Below are 17,987 nucleotides of genomic sequence, written 5' to 3' on the forward strand. Positions count from 1 at the left end.
CTCTCCTAATCCTAACTGCAATTATGTTACAATTTTCCATTAATTTTCATCACGTGCGACTAACTTTGATGAGCGTATTTAGACAGTAATTAAATGACAATTTCTTGCATATTAGTGATATTTGTATATTTTATGTTCAAAATAATGTTGCATGTACGATGTTTGTTAAGCATATATACGTCCATCCCCCCTAATCAATCATCGTTTGTTGCTAAAGTACATTAGTGATATAAAATTATTAAGATTATATATGGTATGCTACAAATTACACCAATGCCAATGCCCTTGATTATGTACTGTGACTCTATACCCAAGGGCCCCATGCGCAACACGATAATTATATCCATTGAACATTGATTTGGAGATTCTCTTTAATTCAAATTAATCTAATATTTGTCTCTTGCTATGCAGACATCGGAGATCGTTCCTTTTAGCTTCCAAATTGAATGTCCAAGATGACTCCACGACCACAAACGCAGTCTACATTCATTATTGAGTGTGTGGTCAGAAAAATAATATAAAAGAAGAAAAAGAGAGAGAGAGAGAGTCTAGATTCATTTCCTCAACCACATAGAATTGATATCAAACCAACTTAGTTAATTCTCTTAAGAGTTCCATTTCTTAATAGAATTTGTCTCTAATTAATTTGCAATGGCTAAAGTGAGATCTGAGAGAAAGACTGACTGACATTGTGTTCCAAATTAAGGTACCAAGAAACACAAGGGTATTATTATTGCTCTTCTTGCCTGTAACTTGACTGTGTAAAGGCAAGCTTGTGAATCCCATTTTTGATTCCTTTTATTTGATGTGAAATAAAGTTGGGAGGTAAGGGAGCTATATGAATTTGACATCCTTTTATTTGATGTGAAATAACTTGCAAATTTTCAAAAGTTTCACCTCAGCATCCGCATCAGCCTGTGAACTGGATCTTTAAACGTCAACAAAATGCAATCTTCATTCATTCATTCCTTTTGTTTTTCTTCAGGTTGGTTGTATTTCTCACATGTTCAACATTGCGTTCAAGTTTGAAATGGAATTTCGATGTAAGTCGCTTTTTGACACGTGTACCTGTCGGCTAGACTGAGAACATTATTTGGATTCTCAGGTCAGGTGGACTCTAGTATCATCAAATCGAAGAAATGCCTGCCTTCCCCAGGAGAAGGCCTTAAAGTTACATATATATATATATATATATATATATATATATAAACACAAGATACGTGGCTGGCGGCTTCTTCAATATAAATGAATGAACGTAATTAAGCGATGGGCAGAGGCAGAGCTCCTACAAGTAGTACTAGTTGTTCTTCATCTATTGACAGTAGCAACCACCAGGACCCAGCTCTCTCAACAACGCCATCATCATCTTCCCAAACCCTCCCATCTTCTTTCTCGCACTCACAGTTCAAACAGTTAAAGAGAGATCTTAGCACAGATCTCAGGCTTGGGCTTAGCCTATCACCCTCTGCCTCTCACTCTCAACAACACAACCCTTCTGTTGCAAGGTATGTATATATATATATGTACATGCATGCATGGTACATGCCACACGTACGTGTGTGTATACCATGATGATCCATGAAGCTCTCATCAACAACTTCATGAATCCATTAATGCTCCATTTGATAATATATATATTATGACTTTTACCATTACCTACATATATGAACTATGAGGATTACTCACTAACATATGGTATTTATATGATTTGATAATAGGGGGTCATCGTCGGATTGGGCGTATTCAAACCAGCCGAAGGAGGAGGCAATGAATAATTATGCAGCAGCAGCAGCAGATGAAGGCAGCAATGACAATGATGATCACACAACATCCACCTTCTATGTGAAGGTTTACATGGCAGGCCATGCTATTGGCAGGAAGTTGGATCTATTAGCGCATGATGGTTTTCATGACTTGATACGAACACTGGAACATATGTTCAACACCAATATTCTCTGTATGTAACTTAACTTTGCTTCATCAATTTCCAACACATCTAATACTAGTTGGTTTTTGGAAATTTTTTATTATATATATTTGAATCACTAATGTTGGACTAGTAGAAAATTTGAAGCCTGTGTAGAAGTAGTAGTGATTGTGATTGAAATATATATACATATAACTGCAGGGGGAGATGAGGTGGATAGAGTGCACTCTGAGTCTGGTCGTGATGTTCATGTTTTGACATATGAAGACGAGGAAGGGGATTGGCTGATGGTGGGGGATGTTCCTTGGGAGTAAGTAGTCAATCCAATTAATCTTTCTGCATTATAAATGCACAATAATTCTCCTCCTCTTAATTTGCTTAATTAATCAATCCCGAATTCCCAATTCCCAGTCAGTTTAATAATGATGGATCAACTGCTTTTCTTGTGCTTAATTTCTTTCTTTCTTTCTACATTTAATGCATGCACGCAGGATGTTCTTGTCCGCAGCGAAGAGATTGAAGATCACAAGGACTTTCCCATGCTGATTTTAACATCATCTCCGTCCTCCAAGTCCAAAGGGTTTTGAATTTTTGGGATGGGCTAAGTCCAGTGAGGGTGAGAGAAGAACAGTAGAGATTTCTAGTCAGGAACGATGAGTTTACTGATAGGGCGTTGGGCTGGAAGCTGGGCCTAAAAACGTAGAGGTATATTAGAGCCCGGAGGGTGGGTTATTTTGTTTTATTTTCCTCATCTTTCTTTCAGCGTACTTAATTGCATGGGTGTGTAACCGTCGCTAGCATAACTCATCCGTTTCCAGAGATGTATTTTGTATGTTAATGATGTTTTACAAGTACATAAACTGCATGCATCCCTTCCCTTGTATAAGGACATGTCCCTCATAAACTGAAAAGGCATACAAATTACAATGGCATGCAGGAGATGACTACGGATCAGTAGTCTCATTGGTAACATACCTTTGTAAAGGAAGAAAACATTTCACAAGAGCAGCTTACAAATGAACACAAAATTTACAGATAAAGTTGAACAAAAAATTATTGTCATATCTTTCCAAAACTTTGGTATGCTGTGTTTGTGGACAAGAAAAAGTACTCAAGGGAATATGGCTAAAACACCTACATATATATAGAAGATCAAATGGGGACAGTTTCACAAAAGATCATCAAAGTAATCTAGACCTGTAACAGAAAGAAATAATTGTAATCCAGATCTTGCCAATTTCCCACATCAAGAGATGACACATCCCGCCGTTTACAATCAATCATCCTCTAGGCGCATGGAGACTGACATTAATGATGGATAGAACATGGCGTGGTTGTTACTTCCAGTGATAGCACCACCAGCTCACCCTACATTTTCATTAAAACTTGAAAGGGCACCATGAAATGAGAACTTGCAAGAGATATAACTATTCAATCAAATGACACTTATTTTAAAAGTCGGAGACATATAGCATATTGCTTAAGCTAAATTAATCAAACCTCAATACAGACGCCATGCAAAAATTGTGTTGTAAAATTGCACTAATTTTTAAAGACCTGAAAATGTTCTTGCCAAAGTAATGAAAATGGTTATAAAATCAAGGCTGCAAATGTTGAAATTGGTAGGAAGGCTTCAAATTTAAAGAGAAATATAACCAGTAAATATTTTTAGCAAGCACCAGACTAATGTTCAATAAGTAAATGAAGGGAAAATGTCAGCAATTAGTATAACATAGCACTCAATTAATTTTAGAATTCAGAATATAGATTTGAGTCAGCAACTAGTATAACATAGCACTCAATAAAATTTCCTTGTACGACTATAATTGGGTAATCCGAATGATGATTAAAATGACTATTTGGAATACTGAGCAGTTGCTGCTGCTCCCTTCTTCCTTTGTGCTGCTTCAATACCTGTTCAGATTCTCAGAAAACCCAATAAAACGTAAAACTCAAACCAATGCAAACAAATTAAGAAGAACAAATAGAGCAACACAATTAAAATTGAAACCGTTCGAACCTGCAAGGCACATGGCACATATATCTCATCTGTCCACCACCAGTGGCCTTCAATTGGATTCTCCTCACACTACCAGTTGCCTATTTTTGAAGATCATGTAAATCATCTTATCAACTATCTAAACCCAAGCTATTCTTAATCTGTATATGTTAGAAAGACAAGCAAACAGAAATTCAAAGATGCCAAAACTGACTGCAAATAGAGACTCCATGTCTCGTGACTCTGTTTCCTTCATCACTATGTTTCCTTAAATCAGTGTTCTCTCTATGTTCAGGGTTTCCTCCATACATAAAGAGAACACAGATGTAAGGAACATTTTTCAGGTAACTTTTCTCATATAGCAGTTATGTTATTCCCAGAATAAGTTCCCATAGTATCCAAGAAAACTTACCTTGCTGCATATAGAATCTAATGAAAATTGAACTAAAATAAGAGATACTTTGTTCCAAAATTTTGAATTCATTTGCATATTAACTAAAATTCTTTTTCTATTTGGTTCCAAACAGTATGCTAGAGAACATATCTTGAGTACCTAGCTTTTAAAGAGAAAATAGCACAATCCCAAAAAGCATGGTGAAACAAATGTATAAGGCATACACTGGAGTAAGGAAGCCTAACACAGGATATGTATAATACCTGCAAGTCGTATTTTTGACCTTTGCAATTTCCTGAATCTCTCAAAACAATTAAAGATTTTTTAAATTTCATAATGATACAAAAGAAGAATAATAGATCATGAATATTCTGTTTGGCCACTGAGAAAATCTTGGAAAATAAGGGGAAAAAAACTAAAAGCACTCTCTTGAGACAACGAAAAGATTGTGAAGACGAGTATGGTGAAAGAGTGATGGAAGAACAATTTGAGAAAGCTAATTTCAATAATCTGGAAGAAAATTTCATAAAGTTACTTCTAATCTCTACAAGGTGTTTTGCTTTAGATACAAACGTTTCTGAATCGTTATGTAAGTAATTGCATTGCAGAGGTATGAACATTAAGCATCAACCGGGTTATTCAACTAAAAAGCATGAAGAATTATTTGAAACAAGCTGCAACTTCTCATTCCCACAAAATTTCAGTTTTCTTAACTAAAGAGTACAAAAACAAATGACTCTGTTACATAAGGCAATAGAGAAATATAATACTTGAAGGTGATGCCTTTGTCTTTCAGAGAACATTTCTCTGAACATTGAGTATGAGGAAAAGGTAGAGGCCTTGTGTTGCTAACAGGTTCTAGAGCCTTGCAGATAGCATGCTGAATTCTCCTTCGAGCAGGATCAGACATATATGGTATTTCAGGCCAAAACATATAATCAACCCTTTCAGGATATATCTTGAGGCTGGAGTCCCTACAAATCCATTAATTTACCAGCGCTCTCTTGGCCGACCATCTGGCAACACTGGAACAAGTACCTTTCCATCATTCTGTCTCGAATTATCTTCATCTTTGACTGGTTTGCTCACTCCAACATTCAGTGTTTTCCCATCTTCGTCGAAATCTGGGGGTGTATCATCATCTTCATCACTCCAATCATCTTCATCATCGTTTTCATCATTGTCAAACTCATCATCACTCATAAAGTTATCAGCATCAGACCATTCCTCACCCTCCTCAAGAGTTCCACCTTTTGCCTCATCATTTCCTTCTGCACCATCTGCCTCACTTCTGGGAGCACCCCTCCGAGGAAACCGAGGAACAGAAATAATAGATCGAAGCTTCTCCTTTATGATCAACAAACGATCCTTGTCTATCAATTGGGAATCACGATATGCTTCCCTAAGGAAAACTGAATCCCTATCTCCTTTCAAGGACACGTAAAACATATCAGGGTGCCTTATCAGCATACCCCTCACCTGCTGAGAGAACCTAAACTCTTCTCGAAAATGAGTAAGGTGATCCACAAGAGTCCTCTTCTCCACAGTAAGACTCAACATCTCATGAACAACTGCACAAGCATGTTTCTCTTTCTCAATTGTACCTGGCCTCAGGCCCGAGAAATCAGAGTAAGGGGATATATAAGGTATGTCCCTGAATAGGCATATCCTTCTCATCTCACCCTTGGAAAGATTAAGACCCTTTGGCAGTTTTAGTCTATTGAACTTGAGAGGCCTATCTATAATTAAATCCTTCTCTTCTATTTCTCTAACCCGGTTTTCCTCTTCAGATAACTCAGCTGCTGAAACTGCAAGCTCAGGATCCCAATGAGTTAATTCTAAAGCCGGACCTCTCGCAGTTGCAACAACTTTAAAGAACTGAGGGTACCGATGACAAATTGTATCACGAAACTCTAAAGGAAGCCCCAAATCATTCCTCAAATGGGCAATCTTCTCCAATAAAATCCGCTTATCCAATGACATCATCAACAATTTCCTCAACTTCACGACTAGCAAGTCTTCCATCTCATTCCTGACCTTCAACTCCTCAAAATAAAGCCTTTCTGCTTCCGGCGTCAATTTGAATTGCAAAGAGTAAACCCCTTCTTCAACAATCTCAAACACTGCAGGGAACTTCTTTAACAAGGCAATAAAACGACGCTTTTTCTGCAGACCCAAGTCTCTTCTGTACCTACCTAACTCTCTAAGAGACATAACTCTATCAGGTTGGCTCACTAAAATTTTTCGTATCTTCAAAACCAGCTTCAACTTCTTATCCTTTTGAATTACGTTGTCAAAGGGAAGCTCTTTCCTTCTCTTCACAGCAGCACTTATTGGCCCAAACGGGACTTGGTTTTTTGTCAGGTTATCCAAAGGAACATCTCTCCCATGTAAAACCAAACTCTTTCCCCAGAATAGCGATTTTTCTGGCAGTATCTTTGAGAGTGACAAATGGGTTTTCGTAGATTGTTTGGGTTGTAGAAGAAAAGGAGATTTGTATGAGAGAAAAAAGGGTAAAGAAGGGGACGGTGAGGCTTTGGTTAAAGAAAACAAGAGCTTCGGTTCCATTTGGAGCTACTACTTATAGACTACAAGAGAAAGCATAATCCAGAGACAAAGAGGATGCAAAAGAAGCAAAATTTTATGTTGAAGCAAACGACTCACCTGGATATTGGAGGCTGAAGCTTGTGGTTAGGAGATTTAGAGATAGAGACGAACTGAAGAAGATGGAGGAGAGGAGCAGCAAGGCTTGCTGTGGCTCCTGTGGCGGCGGCGGCTTAGTGTGAAGGTGAAGCAGAGAGTTTGGGGGTGGAAGGTGATGGGATAAGGGAGAGGGGTTGTAGTGTCGGATTATTGCAATTCCAGTGAGTGAGGTCTCTGGCCGTGAGAAAAGTTAAGCGCAGTCTTCTGCATTTAGAGAAATCTTAGCCATTCAAAGAATCTAACGGCTTTAGCATTTCCACATCAGCCTTAAGTAAGTGTGATGTGAAACGCAGCGTTTTAATTCCATCCCATCTCTTTTTTTTTTTCCCTCTTCTGGGATAAGGGAGAGGAGGGGCTATATCTGGAATAATGTTTGGGTTGATCGCTTTTTCAAGTATTGTACAGTTTGCCCAAGGGAGTTTTCTTTCTCTAATATCATTCTTGTGGTTGCCAGTTGCTTGTTATTCAAGGTAAATTTCTAGGCACTTCCTTGAATTGTCATGTTCCTTGCTAGGCTATAATTTCGGTTTCGCCTTCTTTGGGTGGTTCATTCATTTGTGCAGAAAAACACATACAATGTTTTGGAATGGTTTGCTAAATTGCTGATGCAGTTAAACTTTTCCTTGAATGCATTGGATGACTTGTAGTGTAGATACTCACGGAAGTGTCAATAGATGTTTATGCTATCCATGTCCACCAGATTGTCCTATCCCGATCGATTACTAAAACGCCTTTGATGGAAATATTTCCTTGCAGTTGGCTTGAGGGTAACAAACTTTCAGGCAGCATCCCATAAATGGGATCATTGAGGGAGTTGCAGGCTATGTCCGTGGTGCATACTTCTTCTCCAATGCTTTAATATTGTTTTTGTTATTCTGATGAAGGCATTTGGATTGGAGAACAACCAGTTTGAAGGGCTAATTTATCGATTTTGGTTCTGCTGTTTCCCATGTGACCTTTTGTGAATTTATGGTGTGCAATGCTTGTTTGTGTGCAGCTTTGCTTGTTATTTGCTTTCACTGCAGTCTGCAACCATTGTTGAACAAAGAACCATCTTACACATTAACAGTTAGTGGCAAACTGACAGCTGCCTTTCAAAAATTTTGTCCTGATAGAGTCACATTTCCCGCCAATCATAGCTTGTAAGACTCTATCTCCATATGAAGAGAGACAAATGGAATGGATAACTCTTACTTGGATGATTTTGCTAGACAATTATTCTTCTGTTATAAAAGGCTTTACTCTTAATGGTGCCTTTCATTGTGCTTTTGCTCTTGATTAGTTTGCACTTTCTCTTTTCCTTTCTGAAATGTTCTTGCCATGGTCAAGCTCAGATAAAGAGAGACAGCAAAGCAAATTCTTGGAACTGATGGACACTTTGATACAAAACACTTTCTCTTGTGATGTCAAAATCCACAGTTTCATCTACATATCCTTACCGTTTCTTTGGACTTCGACAAACCTGATCATTGGACTTTTGCATGTGCTACAATATTAGACTGAACATTATAAACCAGGGGGCTGAACTGCTTATAATATAGCAAATATTAAACTAGCAAGCCTTTTCTATGCAACTCCATAAGCAGGGCCACGGGCAACACTTTTTTTATAGCTTTTTTGCACCAAGGAAAAAAATAGGGAAAACTCAAACACTGGTTTTGGCTTTCAGACACTCCCTGCCCCGAGATTAAAGAAGTGTTTGTTATATCGTATTACTTCTCGCTTTATTTGATCAAAGAAGGTTATAATTAGTGTGTGACATTTTCCATTGCATTTCAACATGCCAGACTCATATGGAGTCTGTCATTTGTTATATTGAATTGTTTATGTATTATGCATATTTGAATGTTTGGTATAGTAGAAAATGTGGTTGGAGTGGTTGTTTCGTTTAACATGGCGGACTCATTCATTTTTGTACTTTAGTTCCGAGTTTTCCCTTTTCCTGTTGTTGTCATTTCTTATTTCCTTTCTTGCAACTATCTAAAAGTCAAGTATGTTCGAGTTGTTGTTCAGTTTCTTGCTCTGAGCAATGCAGATTATTGGTTTTACTGATGTTCATAATTCTGTATAGAGTTGAGGATGAAGAAGGCAATGACGAAAATAGTATTTTTCCTTTATTTTTGTTTCCGTTTTTGTCAGTATTTTGCACAACTTGGTTTAGTAATATTTGTTTTTATCTAAGCATGACAAATCTACTTTGATATAACAGGGACATGCTTTCTGTGTACATGTTTTCCTAAATATATATATATAGCTTAAGCATCCAACAACAGAGAGAGACAAAGTGAGGACATAGCATGAGCCAAAGAATCACACGGGTAATGATCCTTTCCCTTTTATTATATTCCAACAACTACTCCATGATTGAAGGATCACAACATATTCTATTCATCAAATCTAAAAAAAGGATCACACAGACAGAAATTAAATACAAAACAGAAAACTCCATCAAGTCAAGCTCTGTATTAATTCTTATTCCATGTAATATTGTAAGAAAAATATCAAAGACATGTTGCAACTTGCACTGCATTCCTGTTACTGCATTCCTGTTTTTTTAACATTAAAAAGACTTCTGATTTGCACAGTCTAAGTTAGATCCAGTATCCACATTCAACAGCTGAGCATATCTTTTGAAATAACCAATCCGATCATTCACTCGTGCGTCGTTTGGTATGCCGCACTCAAGGCCACCGTTGATTATGTTAGTCACCACCCCAAATCCGGCTGTCCGGTTGGCTGCCACATCAGCTTCTGTGGGAATATATCGTCCAACCATGACATCGTGACAAGACGGCTTCGGCTTTTGCTCAGTCATCCAGAACCACAGAGCCGTTTTCAACGCGATCATGGAATTGTTTGCCACTATTTCTGGATTCTTAAGCCCATCAAACCCCAATGCCTTGCCGGCCGGGCCATAATTAAAGTTCCTAATTCATTACCAACATATATATTTCAAATCATCAAAAGACAATCCGACAACCTAAACATTTGTACGACAAAACCACATATTACCAATTACCATCCATAATATATATATATGTGACATTGACATGCATATATATTATGTCGATATAGCCATTAGATATGATGATCAAGTAAGTAAATTAAATTACCAAGATAGTTGAATAGGGCCTCTTCCTTTGTAAGATTTGCCCGGATAGCAGGGCCATTCCTTGTTGGTGGAGTCACAGTAGTCGCTCTGGGGATTGATTTCCTCTTTAAAGCACAAACCCCATGCATAGGGTCCATCAGGGGCAGTAGCCCACCCACCTGAAGTCTCGTGAGAGATCTGAGCAAGGAAGGCAGCAATTTCGCGCTTGCGAGTGGTTAAGCTTCCGGTGGTGCCAAATCCAGGGAAGGATTTGGAGGCTTTGATGAAAGAGTTGTAGGCGTAGAAGTCTTTGGCAGGGCATGCGGCGTCGTCCTTGTGCAGAAACATGGTGTGGAAAAGGTCTTTGTTGATCAAAGACGAGATGGGACGACATGATTCGCGAGCAGCCTCAGCACCCCATGTTGCATTACTAATACTAAGGCAAAACAAGGTGAATAATGAGAGGAAGATGGAAGATGACAACCAGCTGATTATTGCCATGGATATATAATTAGCTTAGGCGTTCTTGGTAATTTGGTTGAATATATAAGAAGGAAGGAAAGCAAAGTCGTAGGCCTTTTATACAGACGTGCGCAGTGCAGTGCCGGCCATATATTCATAATTCATTTTTGAAAGAAGAGGACATATATGTTATGGTAGTGGGTTCGTTTCAGTTGCATTGCCTTCAAGCAACTACTAATTAGTCAGAGGTCAACATACAATATTTTAGCTAGCTCAGAGGTCAGCTTAGCTAGTTTCTTAGAGACTACTTGACCCAGTCTCATGTGATGGCCTAATAATATAATGGGCACGATATACTTTTTCCCCCCTTTAGAGGCTGACTTAGCCACTTCTCCCCAAAGTGGAAATGTTGTCACTATATATATATATATATATATATATATATATATATATATATATATATAGAGAGAGAGAGAGAGAGAGAGAGAGAGAGAGAGAGAGAGAGAGAGATGTGCACAGTGCATGTATTTGCTAATTTACACAATACAAGACTCAAGAGTGATGAATCAGTAGAGAAGTGGCTGCAGGGATATCATCAAGTTCAACTAGTGGAAACTGGAGTGGAAGACTTGGTATTTGCTCAAGTGATTCTCATGTCATGTCAGCCAAAATCTTCTCATCAAATCATTTTGATGCTTTGGATTGGACCCAACCCAAGTCTTCAACTGTGGACTGGATTTATAGAGCCCAACCCAAGTCTTCAACTATGGACTGGATCGATTGAGCCCAACAACGTCTTATCTTTAATTGATCCACCAGCCCAACAAAATGAATTGAACCAAAAAACAGGTTTAGGGTTTAAGACTTTAAAGTTGAAGTCTTCAACTCCGCCGCACCTCTCTCTCTGCTTCGCATTTGCAAATTGCAAGCCGTAGGTTTCCGGAAGACAGAGAGAGTTGCTGCAAATCGCAATGGCACCAAAAGCTAGACTCCCGAGAAAGACCCGGAACCCTGATTTGATTCGTGGGGTGGGTAAGTTCTCCAGGTCCAAGATGTACCACAAGCGCGGCCTTTGGGCCATCAAGGCCAAAAACGGCGGCGTATTCCCACGCCATGACTCCAAGCCAGCGGCTGAGACCCCAACCCAGAAACCCCCTAAGTTCTACCCTGCCGACGACGTCAAGAAGCCTCTCGTCAATAAGCGCAAGCCCAAGCCTACCAACCTCAGGTTCTCTCATATTCCCTACTTTTAATTTTCAATTTTGCAAAATGTGTTTAATTTGTTTGTCAATTTATTACTCTTGTTCTTTTTTTTATTTTTTAAATTTGGATGTTTGTATGTAGAGCGAGTATTACACCTGGCACGGTGTTGATTATATTGGCTGGAAGGTTCAAGGGAAAGAGAGTTGTTTTTCTTAAGCAGCTTACATCTGGATTGCTTCTCGTTACTGGTGAGCTTTCCACTTTCATTCATTATCGCTTCATCCATTTTCTGTTGTTGTAATTTATGGTTTGTGTTATTTATGTTGTCGTTGTTGTTTTTTAATATAATAAGGTAATAATAGTAAACTTTTGAACGTTTTCTTAATGACAAATTTGATCAAGCTAATTCGAATTGCTCCATGAGGTACATTTGAATTCTCTTAAACAAGTTAATTTGAGCTTATGATTATGTAATAACCTCCACCTTGTTTCTGCCAAATACCTTGTTTTGTACAAGCTTTATGTAACAATTCCTTTTTTCCTAAGTTATTGTTTTGTACAAGCTATCCCTCTCCCTTGCACGCTTCCTTTCTGTGATTGCTTCTGCTCCTGTAAACTGAGATGCTTTGCAGGGTGATGGGTGGTTCGAATAGGTAGTGGTGGGTAGTTTAAGTGCAGTAGCGTGTATCTGTAACAGCATAGATACATGTGAATGTGTCAACTTGTGAAGTGTCACCAAATATCACACTTACGTAGTTACTTTATCTAATTTATGCCAATGTGTTTTTCTTGTATTTATGATATCTGTTCCTTTGATTATGCATTCATGATTGGTATAAATATATATTCTTAGCATTTATGTGGTTAGCTTCACTTGCCCTGTTATAATGGGCTTTTACCTTGATTGCTTATATATTTTATGCTTTTTAATTTTCATAGACAGTTTCGGAATTGGTTTATCCAATGATTTGTCAGTTGTTTTCTTTAAGTTGACTGCTTTTGTATATATTCACTTTTTTTTTTACATGAAAAGATTTTGTGTTATGTTTAAGTGGGGGCCTCAAGGTCCAAAGAAACCAATAACCACCCAAGGACGGGCAACACCCATAAAGTCATTCCTCATGATGAGCTCAATGCCAACAAAAGAGTTGAGCCCATACATGCCAATCCATTATCCACGAAATTTCTCTCCTCTGTGCGAGATGAATTTTCCTATTTATTTTCTATTTATTGCGTAGTGGCTGGGTCATGGGTTTCTAATTGTGGCACTTGTCTGGTTCTCAAAATGAACTTGTTCAGGCAAATTCATGGAATGTATTTCTAACTCAAGTGCTGGTTTTATGCCTTTGCAGGGCCATTCAAAATTAATGGTGTTCCTTTGAGACGTGTGAATCAGTCCTATGTGATTGCCACTTCAACCAAGGTTGACATTTCTGGGGTGAATGTAGAAAAGTTTGATGACAAATATTTTGCAAAGGAAGTGGAGAAGAAGAAAAAAAAGGGAGAGGGAGAATTTTTTGAGGCAGAGAAAGAGGTTAGTTTTATCATCTTTTTACGTGTATATATTTGTAGAGGAAATTTAGTTATCATCTGTTCTTGCTACTGTCTATGCGGACTTAGATGTTGTGCAAGTTGAAATGTTTAGGTGCCATCAGGATCTATTAATTATGTATAGTTTTCTAAGCATGAGAAAAAGAAATACCAGTGTTTTTTTTTTGGTATAGATATTTTGTAATTGTTAGGTTTCCCTTTGCATTGTCTCTCCACCCCTATCAATATCTTTCCATCTTCCGCCCCTTCTTTTATTTGTTTCTTTCACCATTTTCGCTCTCTCTTTTCCATTTTATAGGAAGATAGTTTTGTCTTCATTTATTTGCTACTTGTCTGATCCCTTTGAGCCCTGTTATGTTTAAGTTTTGTGTTGGGGGTGTATACAAATATTGGAGAATAGCATCCATTACTGTGACTGTTCTGTCTAAATATTTTACTTTGAATTAATATTTTCCCAACAACAAAATGTAGGAAAAGAATGTCGTCCCGCAAGGAAGGAAAGACGATCAGAAGAGCGTGGATGCTTCATTGATAAAGTCCATTGAGGCTGTCCCAGACTTGAAGATATACTTAGCCGCGAGATTCTCTCTTAAGTCAGGCATGAAGCCTCATGAGCTTGTCTTTTAGACGATTCTCTCATATATTACTCATCAGGATAAATTTACTGCTCCTGGACTTGTTTGTTTCAGACTATCCGCAATTTTGTATTATCTTTATCATTTTATTGGCAGATCCAACATTTGTATTGATTGGTATTGCATTATGAAAGTTTTAATTCTTTTGGCCATTTTGATTTTCCGGTTGACCTTGCGGATCAGTACAGTTACGATCAAACAACGACTCGAAATCCGTTTTCAAGAGATTTGACAACATTTTTGTGTGACATACATAATATCCAATCTTTTTTCAGTTTAAACAAAGAGCAAAGCAATAAAAAAAAACAAAAATCATATATAGGAGAATTCATTAAAAAGATTTTTGATTTTCACAATCTAAGTTAGGTCCGTGATCAACGTTAAACAACTCAGCGTATCTTTTGAAATAACCAATCCGACCATTCACTTGTCCGTCGTTGGATCTTCCGCACTCTCCACCGTTGATTATGTTAGTGACCAGCCCATACCCAACACTCCGATTAGCTGACTTGTCATCTTCTGTGGGGACGTATCTTCCAGTCATAACATCGTGGCAAGAGGGCTTAGGCTTTTGCTCAGTCATCCAAAACCATAAGGCAGTTTTGAAAGCAACTACGGAATCGTTTGCTACCACTTCAGGATTTGCCAGTCCATCAAACCCTAAGGCCTTGCCAGCCGGGCCATAGTTATAGTTCCTAATAACTAAACATTAACATATATCAATATATTTTCCAGATCCAGGCCAGGCGCAATCAATTTGATTTGATGATTAAATTTATAAATGAAGTTAAGTTACCATGATAGTTGAAGGGGTCCCCTTCCTTTGTAAGATTTGCCAGGATAGCATGGCCATTCTGCGATGCATTCACAGTAATTGCTGTGGGGAGCCACTTCCTCTATATAGCACAAACCCCATGAAAATCGTCCAACAGGTGCAGAACCCCACCCGCCGGAAGTCTAGTGAGATATCTCGTCCTGGTGTGGAAACAAGGCCTCGAAAAGCTCTTTGCTGATCGAAGATGAGATATCGCCACGACGACGACGATGATGATGATGATGATGAGATTCCCCACCCCGGCCCTCAGCTCCCCATGATGCATATGCATTCATATTCGAGGAAATATCAATAGTGATGCAAAACAAGGCAAATGAGAGAAAGAGAGAAATGGAAAAGTTATTCGAGACAGCCATGGATGAGATGAGGGCTTTGGTGCATGCGCTAGTAATAATTTGCTTCAAAATTAATGGGAGCGAAAGGCCTTTTATGCATACGTGCAGACCATACTAATTTTTTAAGAGACTGAAGAGGCCAATACGCAAACTAATTATAGTAGTAAGAGGTCAAGGTTTTGGACACTTGAGGAGTCTCATATGTGCTATCGCCTAATTGGCCACAAGTACGATGATCAATAGAGAAGTGGCTGTATGCATGCCTTCATGAATCATGACAGGGCCTCCGCCAAAATATTGCATGCAGTTTGAGTTTGGGGACGGCCAATTTCTTTTTCCCTTTCTTTTTCTACCTAGAACATTCATATCATAGCTGCAATTAATGCATATACATATATATTGGTTATTCATTTCCTTTTTAGATAATTTATAATCATAATGGTTCTTGTTTAATAAATCCCAACGAATGTTTTCATAGTTCGTATTCAAATATTAGTAGTGCTTTAACTATGCGTGGTAAATAGTAATTAGTGTTATGTATTGGTTACCAACTTACCAAATAATGTTATTACGATCCTGAAAACTGTTTGCGTAAGTGCGTGAGCATACCAAATGATTTACGCTTTGATAAATAGTTTTGTTGTGTATGGTTTCAAATGTTTTTCGTGTACTTCAACCTAATTATTTTTAGACGTGACCCAAATGGACAAATAAAGGTATGTGCTGCTCTCGCCTACGTTTTGGTGTAGATTATACACATGTCGACTACCTCTAGACCTAGACTGGGTTTCTGTCCGAGACTTGTCAACCCTATCATATAAAGTTTATTTTAAAAGTTGTTGACTTGCTGCTGCTGGTTATTAGCTGTCTCAATTACAAAGTAGAAAGGAATAATTATATTCCATAATCTTTTCTTTTCTTTCTTGTCTTTATTGAGATTTTTGTCTCTCAAGAAAAACCAGGTTGCCCGTTGCTAAATTTGTATTGCATGCGATCATGATCAACTCCTTATGCCGTTTGGTTGCCGCTATATCGAAGTGAAGGTGATGCATCATGCATTGAATTTGATTGAGTAAGAAAAGAAAGCCACTAATTCAAGTTAAGATGAAATAAAGTCACTGATGATGAGGATTGAGGATTACTTCCAGTCGTTACGTCTTTGTTTTTCCCTTCAAATCAAACATGGATAATGAAAGAAGAACCTAACACAAGATATTTGTTATGAAAACCAGTCGTACGTATTGACTTTGCAGGTATAAACATACACAGCATGTTTGTTTTTTTTCTTCGAGTTAAATATATATAGACAAGTACGTACCTTCAGATCATTCTCAATGCTATTACTACTACTACTAGTATATAATAACCAAGAGAGAGAGGGACCTTCCAGCTGTGGGTTCTCATTGTCAAATGAGGCATCTTCTACCATTGACTTCACTTTTCCACGTCTTGACGTGACCAATTAAACTGATGTATACACACACACACACATATATATATATATGATACAAGCAAGGTTACAAATTAATTAACATGAGGTTTACTTTTTATCTTTAGAAAATACAAGGAGACATTTGATGTCATCAACAGGTGGTTTCATTCATATATAGTTTAATTAAGACATTTAAGAGCCATGAAATTAGTGACTTGACTTGAGCAACGGACATAAATTGATTTCATATGAAGCCACACAAGAAATATTTAAAAGAAAATAAAAAATAAGTTGTGTGTCTTGTCAAGGGCCTACTTTCATTGAAATCAAATTGATTTCATATGAAGCCACACAAGACCCTTTGTAGGAAATTGAAATAAAATTATTGTCTTTGTCTTCATTTATGCTAATGCATTAATATTCAGAAGAATATATTAGTTAGGTCCTTCTTTCAAATATACAAAAGTATTCAAGAATTAAACGGCACTTTTCATTCTTATGCCCCACAATGTGATCATGATAGGATTTCATAAAGAATAATCTTTGTAAAGAATTTGACACATTAAAGCATCCACAATGGTTGTTCAATAGTTCAATTTTAGCATCTATTGAATTGAATTGAACTGCAATTTTACTTGCAATGGTACCATCCAATAGCTTCAAATCAACAGTTATCTTTTATTCACAACACTTGTGCTAACTTAAGCATCGAAGAGCTTTCAGCCAGTACCACACAGGTGCCTAAGGTCTTCACCTTTGCTCTCTCATTTTGCATAATCATCCCACACCTGCCGTAGAACACTCCAGACCGAAGGCATGCCTACTTCTAAGTTGAATTTATTTTTAGACATCAACTGAAGTTAAGTGTTGTAGTTGGCTAACACGCATCTTAACATCTTTTAGAAATTTAAGCCAACGAGGTGGGCGTTGCTAGTAGTAATTATAATGTTAATCTTGGAAATATAGGGATTAAAGGAAAGTAAACCAATCAATGCTGATATGTAGAAGGTTGGGTAATATTATTATACATGTGAAGAGTAGAGGTGTAGAATGTTGGGCAGAAGAAGGGAGGAGGGGGGGTGTAGGATGAGTATTGACTATTGAGTTGGGCGATCGAATTAATGGAGGAAATTATAGGTAAAATCAATTAAGATAAAGGCATACATTAATGTCGATGAAGCAAGTAAATATTGGAGGAAATTAACGAAGATGGAGTAGGTGGAGCATTCTAATCTAATGGACATACTAATAACTAATATGGGCAAACCCTAGTCCATTAATTCCTACAAGTCAAAATTTTCAGCTAACTAGCTATGATATCTACAGCTTTGACAAAGCATGGCAGTATTAATTAGACTGACCCCCCAACTATAAAGTTGCGGTTAGTCTTGGTTGTTAAAATGCTATTACTATAACTACG

The 17,987-nt window shown here is 37.7% G+C and overlaps 5 protein-coding genes across 5 annotated transcripts; 2 read left to right on the top strand and 3 right to left on the bottom strand.

Moving 5' to 3' along the window:
- The first annotated feature begins 1,217 nt into the window (after positions 1-1,217).
- On the top strand, positions 1,218-3,089 carry LOC110755696 (auxin-responsive protein IAA20-like). The gene is made up of 4 exons (XM_021956930.2): positions 1,218-1,505; positions 1,719-1,957; positions 2,129-2,237; positions 2,419-3,089. The coding sequence occupies exons 1-4, from the start codon at positions 1,267-1,269 to the stop codon at positions 2,471-2,473; spliced, it is 642 nt and encodes a 213-aa protein (XP_021812622.1). The 5' UTR covers positions 1,218-1,266; the 3' UTR covers positions 2,474-3,089.
- Positions 3,090-4,980: 1,891 nt separating this feature from the next.
- On the bottom strand, positions 4,981-7,202 carry WTF1 (Ubiquitin carboxyl-terminal hydrolase family protein). The gene has a single exon (XM_021957000.2). The coding sequence runs from the start codon at positions 6,886-6,888 to the stop codon at positions 5,311-5,313; it is 1,578 nt and encodes a 525-aa protein (XP_021812692.1). The 5' UTR covers positions 6,889-7,202; the 3' UTR covers positions 4,981-5,310.
- Positions 7,203-9,333: 2,131 nt separating this feature from the next.
- On the bottom strand, positions 9,334-10,768 carry LOC110755750 (chitinase 10-like). The gene is made up of 2 exons (XM_021957013.2): positions 10,137-10,768; positions 9,334-9,950 (listed from the first exon to the last, which is right to left on the bottom strand). The coding sequence occupies exons 1-2, from the start codon at positions 10,613-10,615 to the stop codon at positions 9,584-9,586; spliced, it is 846 nt and encodes a 281-aa protein (XP_021812705.1). The 5' UTR covers positions 10,616-10,768; the 3' UTR covers positions 9,334-9,583.
- A 670-nt stretch (positions 10,769-11,438) lies between these two features.
- Positions 11,439-14,117, top strand: LOC110755757 (large ribosomal subunit protein eL6). Its single transcript, XM_021957029.2, has 4 exons — positions 11,439-11,804; positions 11,921-12,027; positions 13,132-13,313; positions 13,802-14,117. Exons 1-4 carry the CDS (start codon positions 11,548-11,550, stop codon positions 13,955-13,957), a joined length of 702 nt encoding a protein of 233 aa, XP_021812721.1. The 5' UTR covers positions 11,439-11,547; the 3' UTR covers positions 13,958-14,117.
- A 179-nt stretch (positions 14,118-14,296) lies between these two features.
- On the bottom strand, positions 14,297-16,564 carry LOC110755695 (chitinase 10-like). Its single transcript, XM_021956929.1, has 3 exons — positions 16,454-16,564; positions 14,762-14,922; positions 14,297-14,660 (listed from the first exon to the last, which is right to left on the bottom strand). Exons 1-3 carry the CDS (start codon positions 16,562-16,564, stop codon positions 14,297-14,299), a joined length of 636 nt encoding a protein of 211 aa, XP_021812621.1.
- Positions 16,565-17,987: the final 1,423 nt, after the last annotated feature.

The sequence above is a fragment of the Prunus avium genome, chromosome 3, assembly GCF_965620075.1.
Source record: "Prunus avium chromosome 3, drPruAviu1.hap1.1, whole genome shotgun sequence".
Taxonomy (NCBI): Eukaryota; Viridiplantae; Streptophyta; class Magnoliopsida; order Rosales; family Rosaceae; genus Prunus; species Prunus avium.

Bases quoted from the DNA above. Each gene is read 5' to 3' on its own strand.
- LOC110755696 (XM_021956930.2), top strand. From the start codon at position 1,267: ATGGGCAGAGGCAGAGCTCCTACAAGTAGTACTAGTTGTTCTTCATCT. The intron at 1,958-2,128 runs GTATGTAACTTA...ATATAACTGCAG, and splicing joins GTTCAACACCAATATTCTCT to GGGGAGATGAGGTGGATAGA. The intron at 2,238-2,418 runs GTAAGTAGTCAA...GCATGCACGCAG, and splicing joins GTGGGGGATGTTCCTTGGGA to GATGTTCTTGTCCGCAGCGA.
- WTF1 (XM_021957000.2), bottom strand. From the start codon at position 6,888: ATGGAACCGAAGCTCTTGTTTTCTTTAACCAAAGCCTCACCGTCCCCT.
- LOC110755750 (XM_021957013.2), bottom strand. From the start codon at position 10,615: ATGGCAATAATCAGCTGGTTGTCATCTTCCATCTTCCTCTCATTATTC. The intron at 9,951-10,136 runs GTAATTTAATTT...GTAATGAATTAG, and splicing joins GGCCCTATTCAACTATCTTG to GAACTTTAATTATGGCCCGG.
- LOC110755757 (XM_021957029.2), top strand. From the start codon at position 11,548: ATGGCACCAAAAGCTAGACTCCCGAGAAAGACCCGGAACCCTGATTTG. The intron at 11,805-11,920 runs GTTCTCTCATAT...GTTTGTATGTAG, and splicing joins CCCAAGCCTACCAACCTCAG to AGCGAGTATTACACCTGGCA. The intron at 12,028-13,131 runs GTGAGCTTTCCA...ATGCCTTTGCAG, and splicing joins TGGATTGCTTCTCGTTACTG to GGCCATTCAAAATTAATGGT.
- LOC110755695 (XM_021956929.1), bottom strand. From the start codon at position 16,564: ATGGTAGAAGATGCCTCATTTGACAATGAGAACCCACAGCTGGAAGGT. The intron at 14,923-16,453 runs GTACGTACTTGT...ATATCTCACTAG, and splicing joins GCATTGAGAATGATCTGAAG to ACTTCCGGCGGGTGGGGTTC. The intron at 14,661-14,761 runs GTAACTTAACTT...TTTAGTTATTAG, and splicing joins GGACCCCTTCAACTATCATG to GAACTATAACTATGGCCCGG.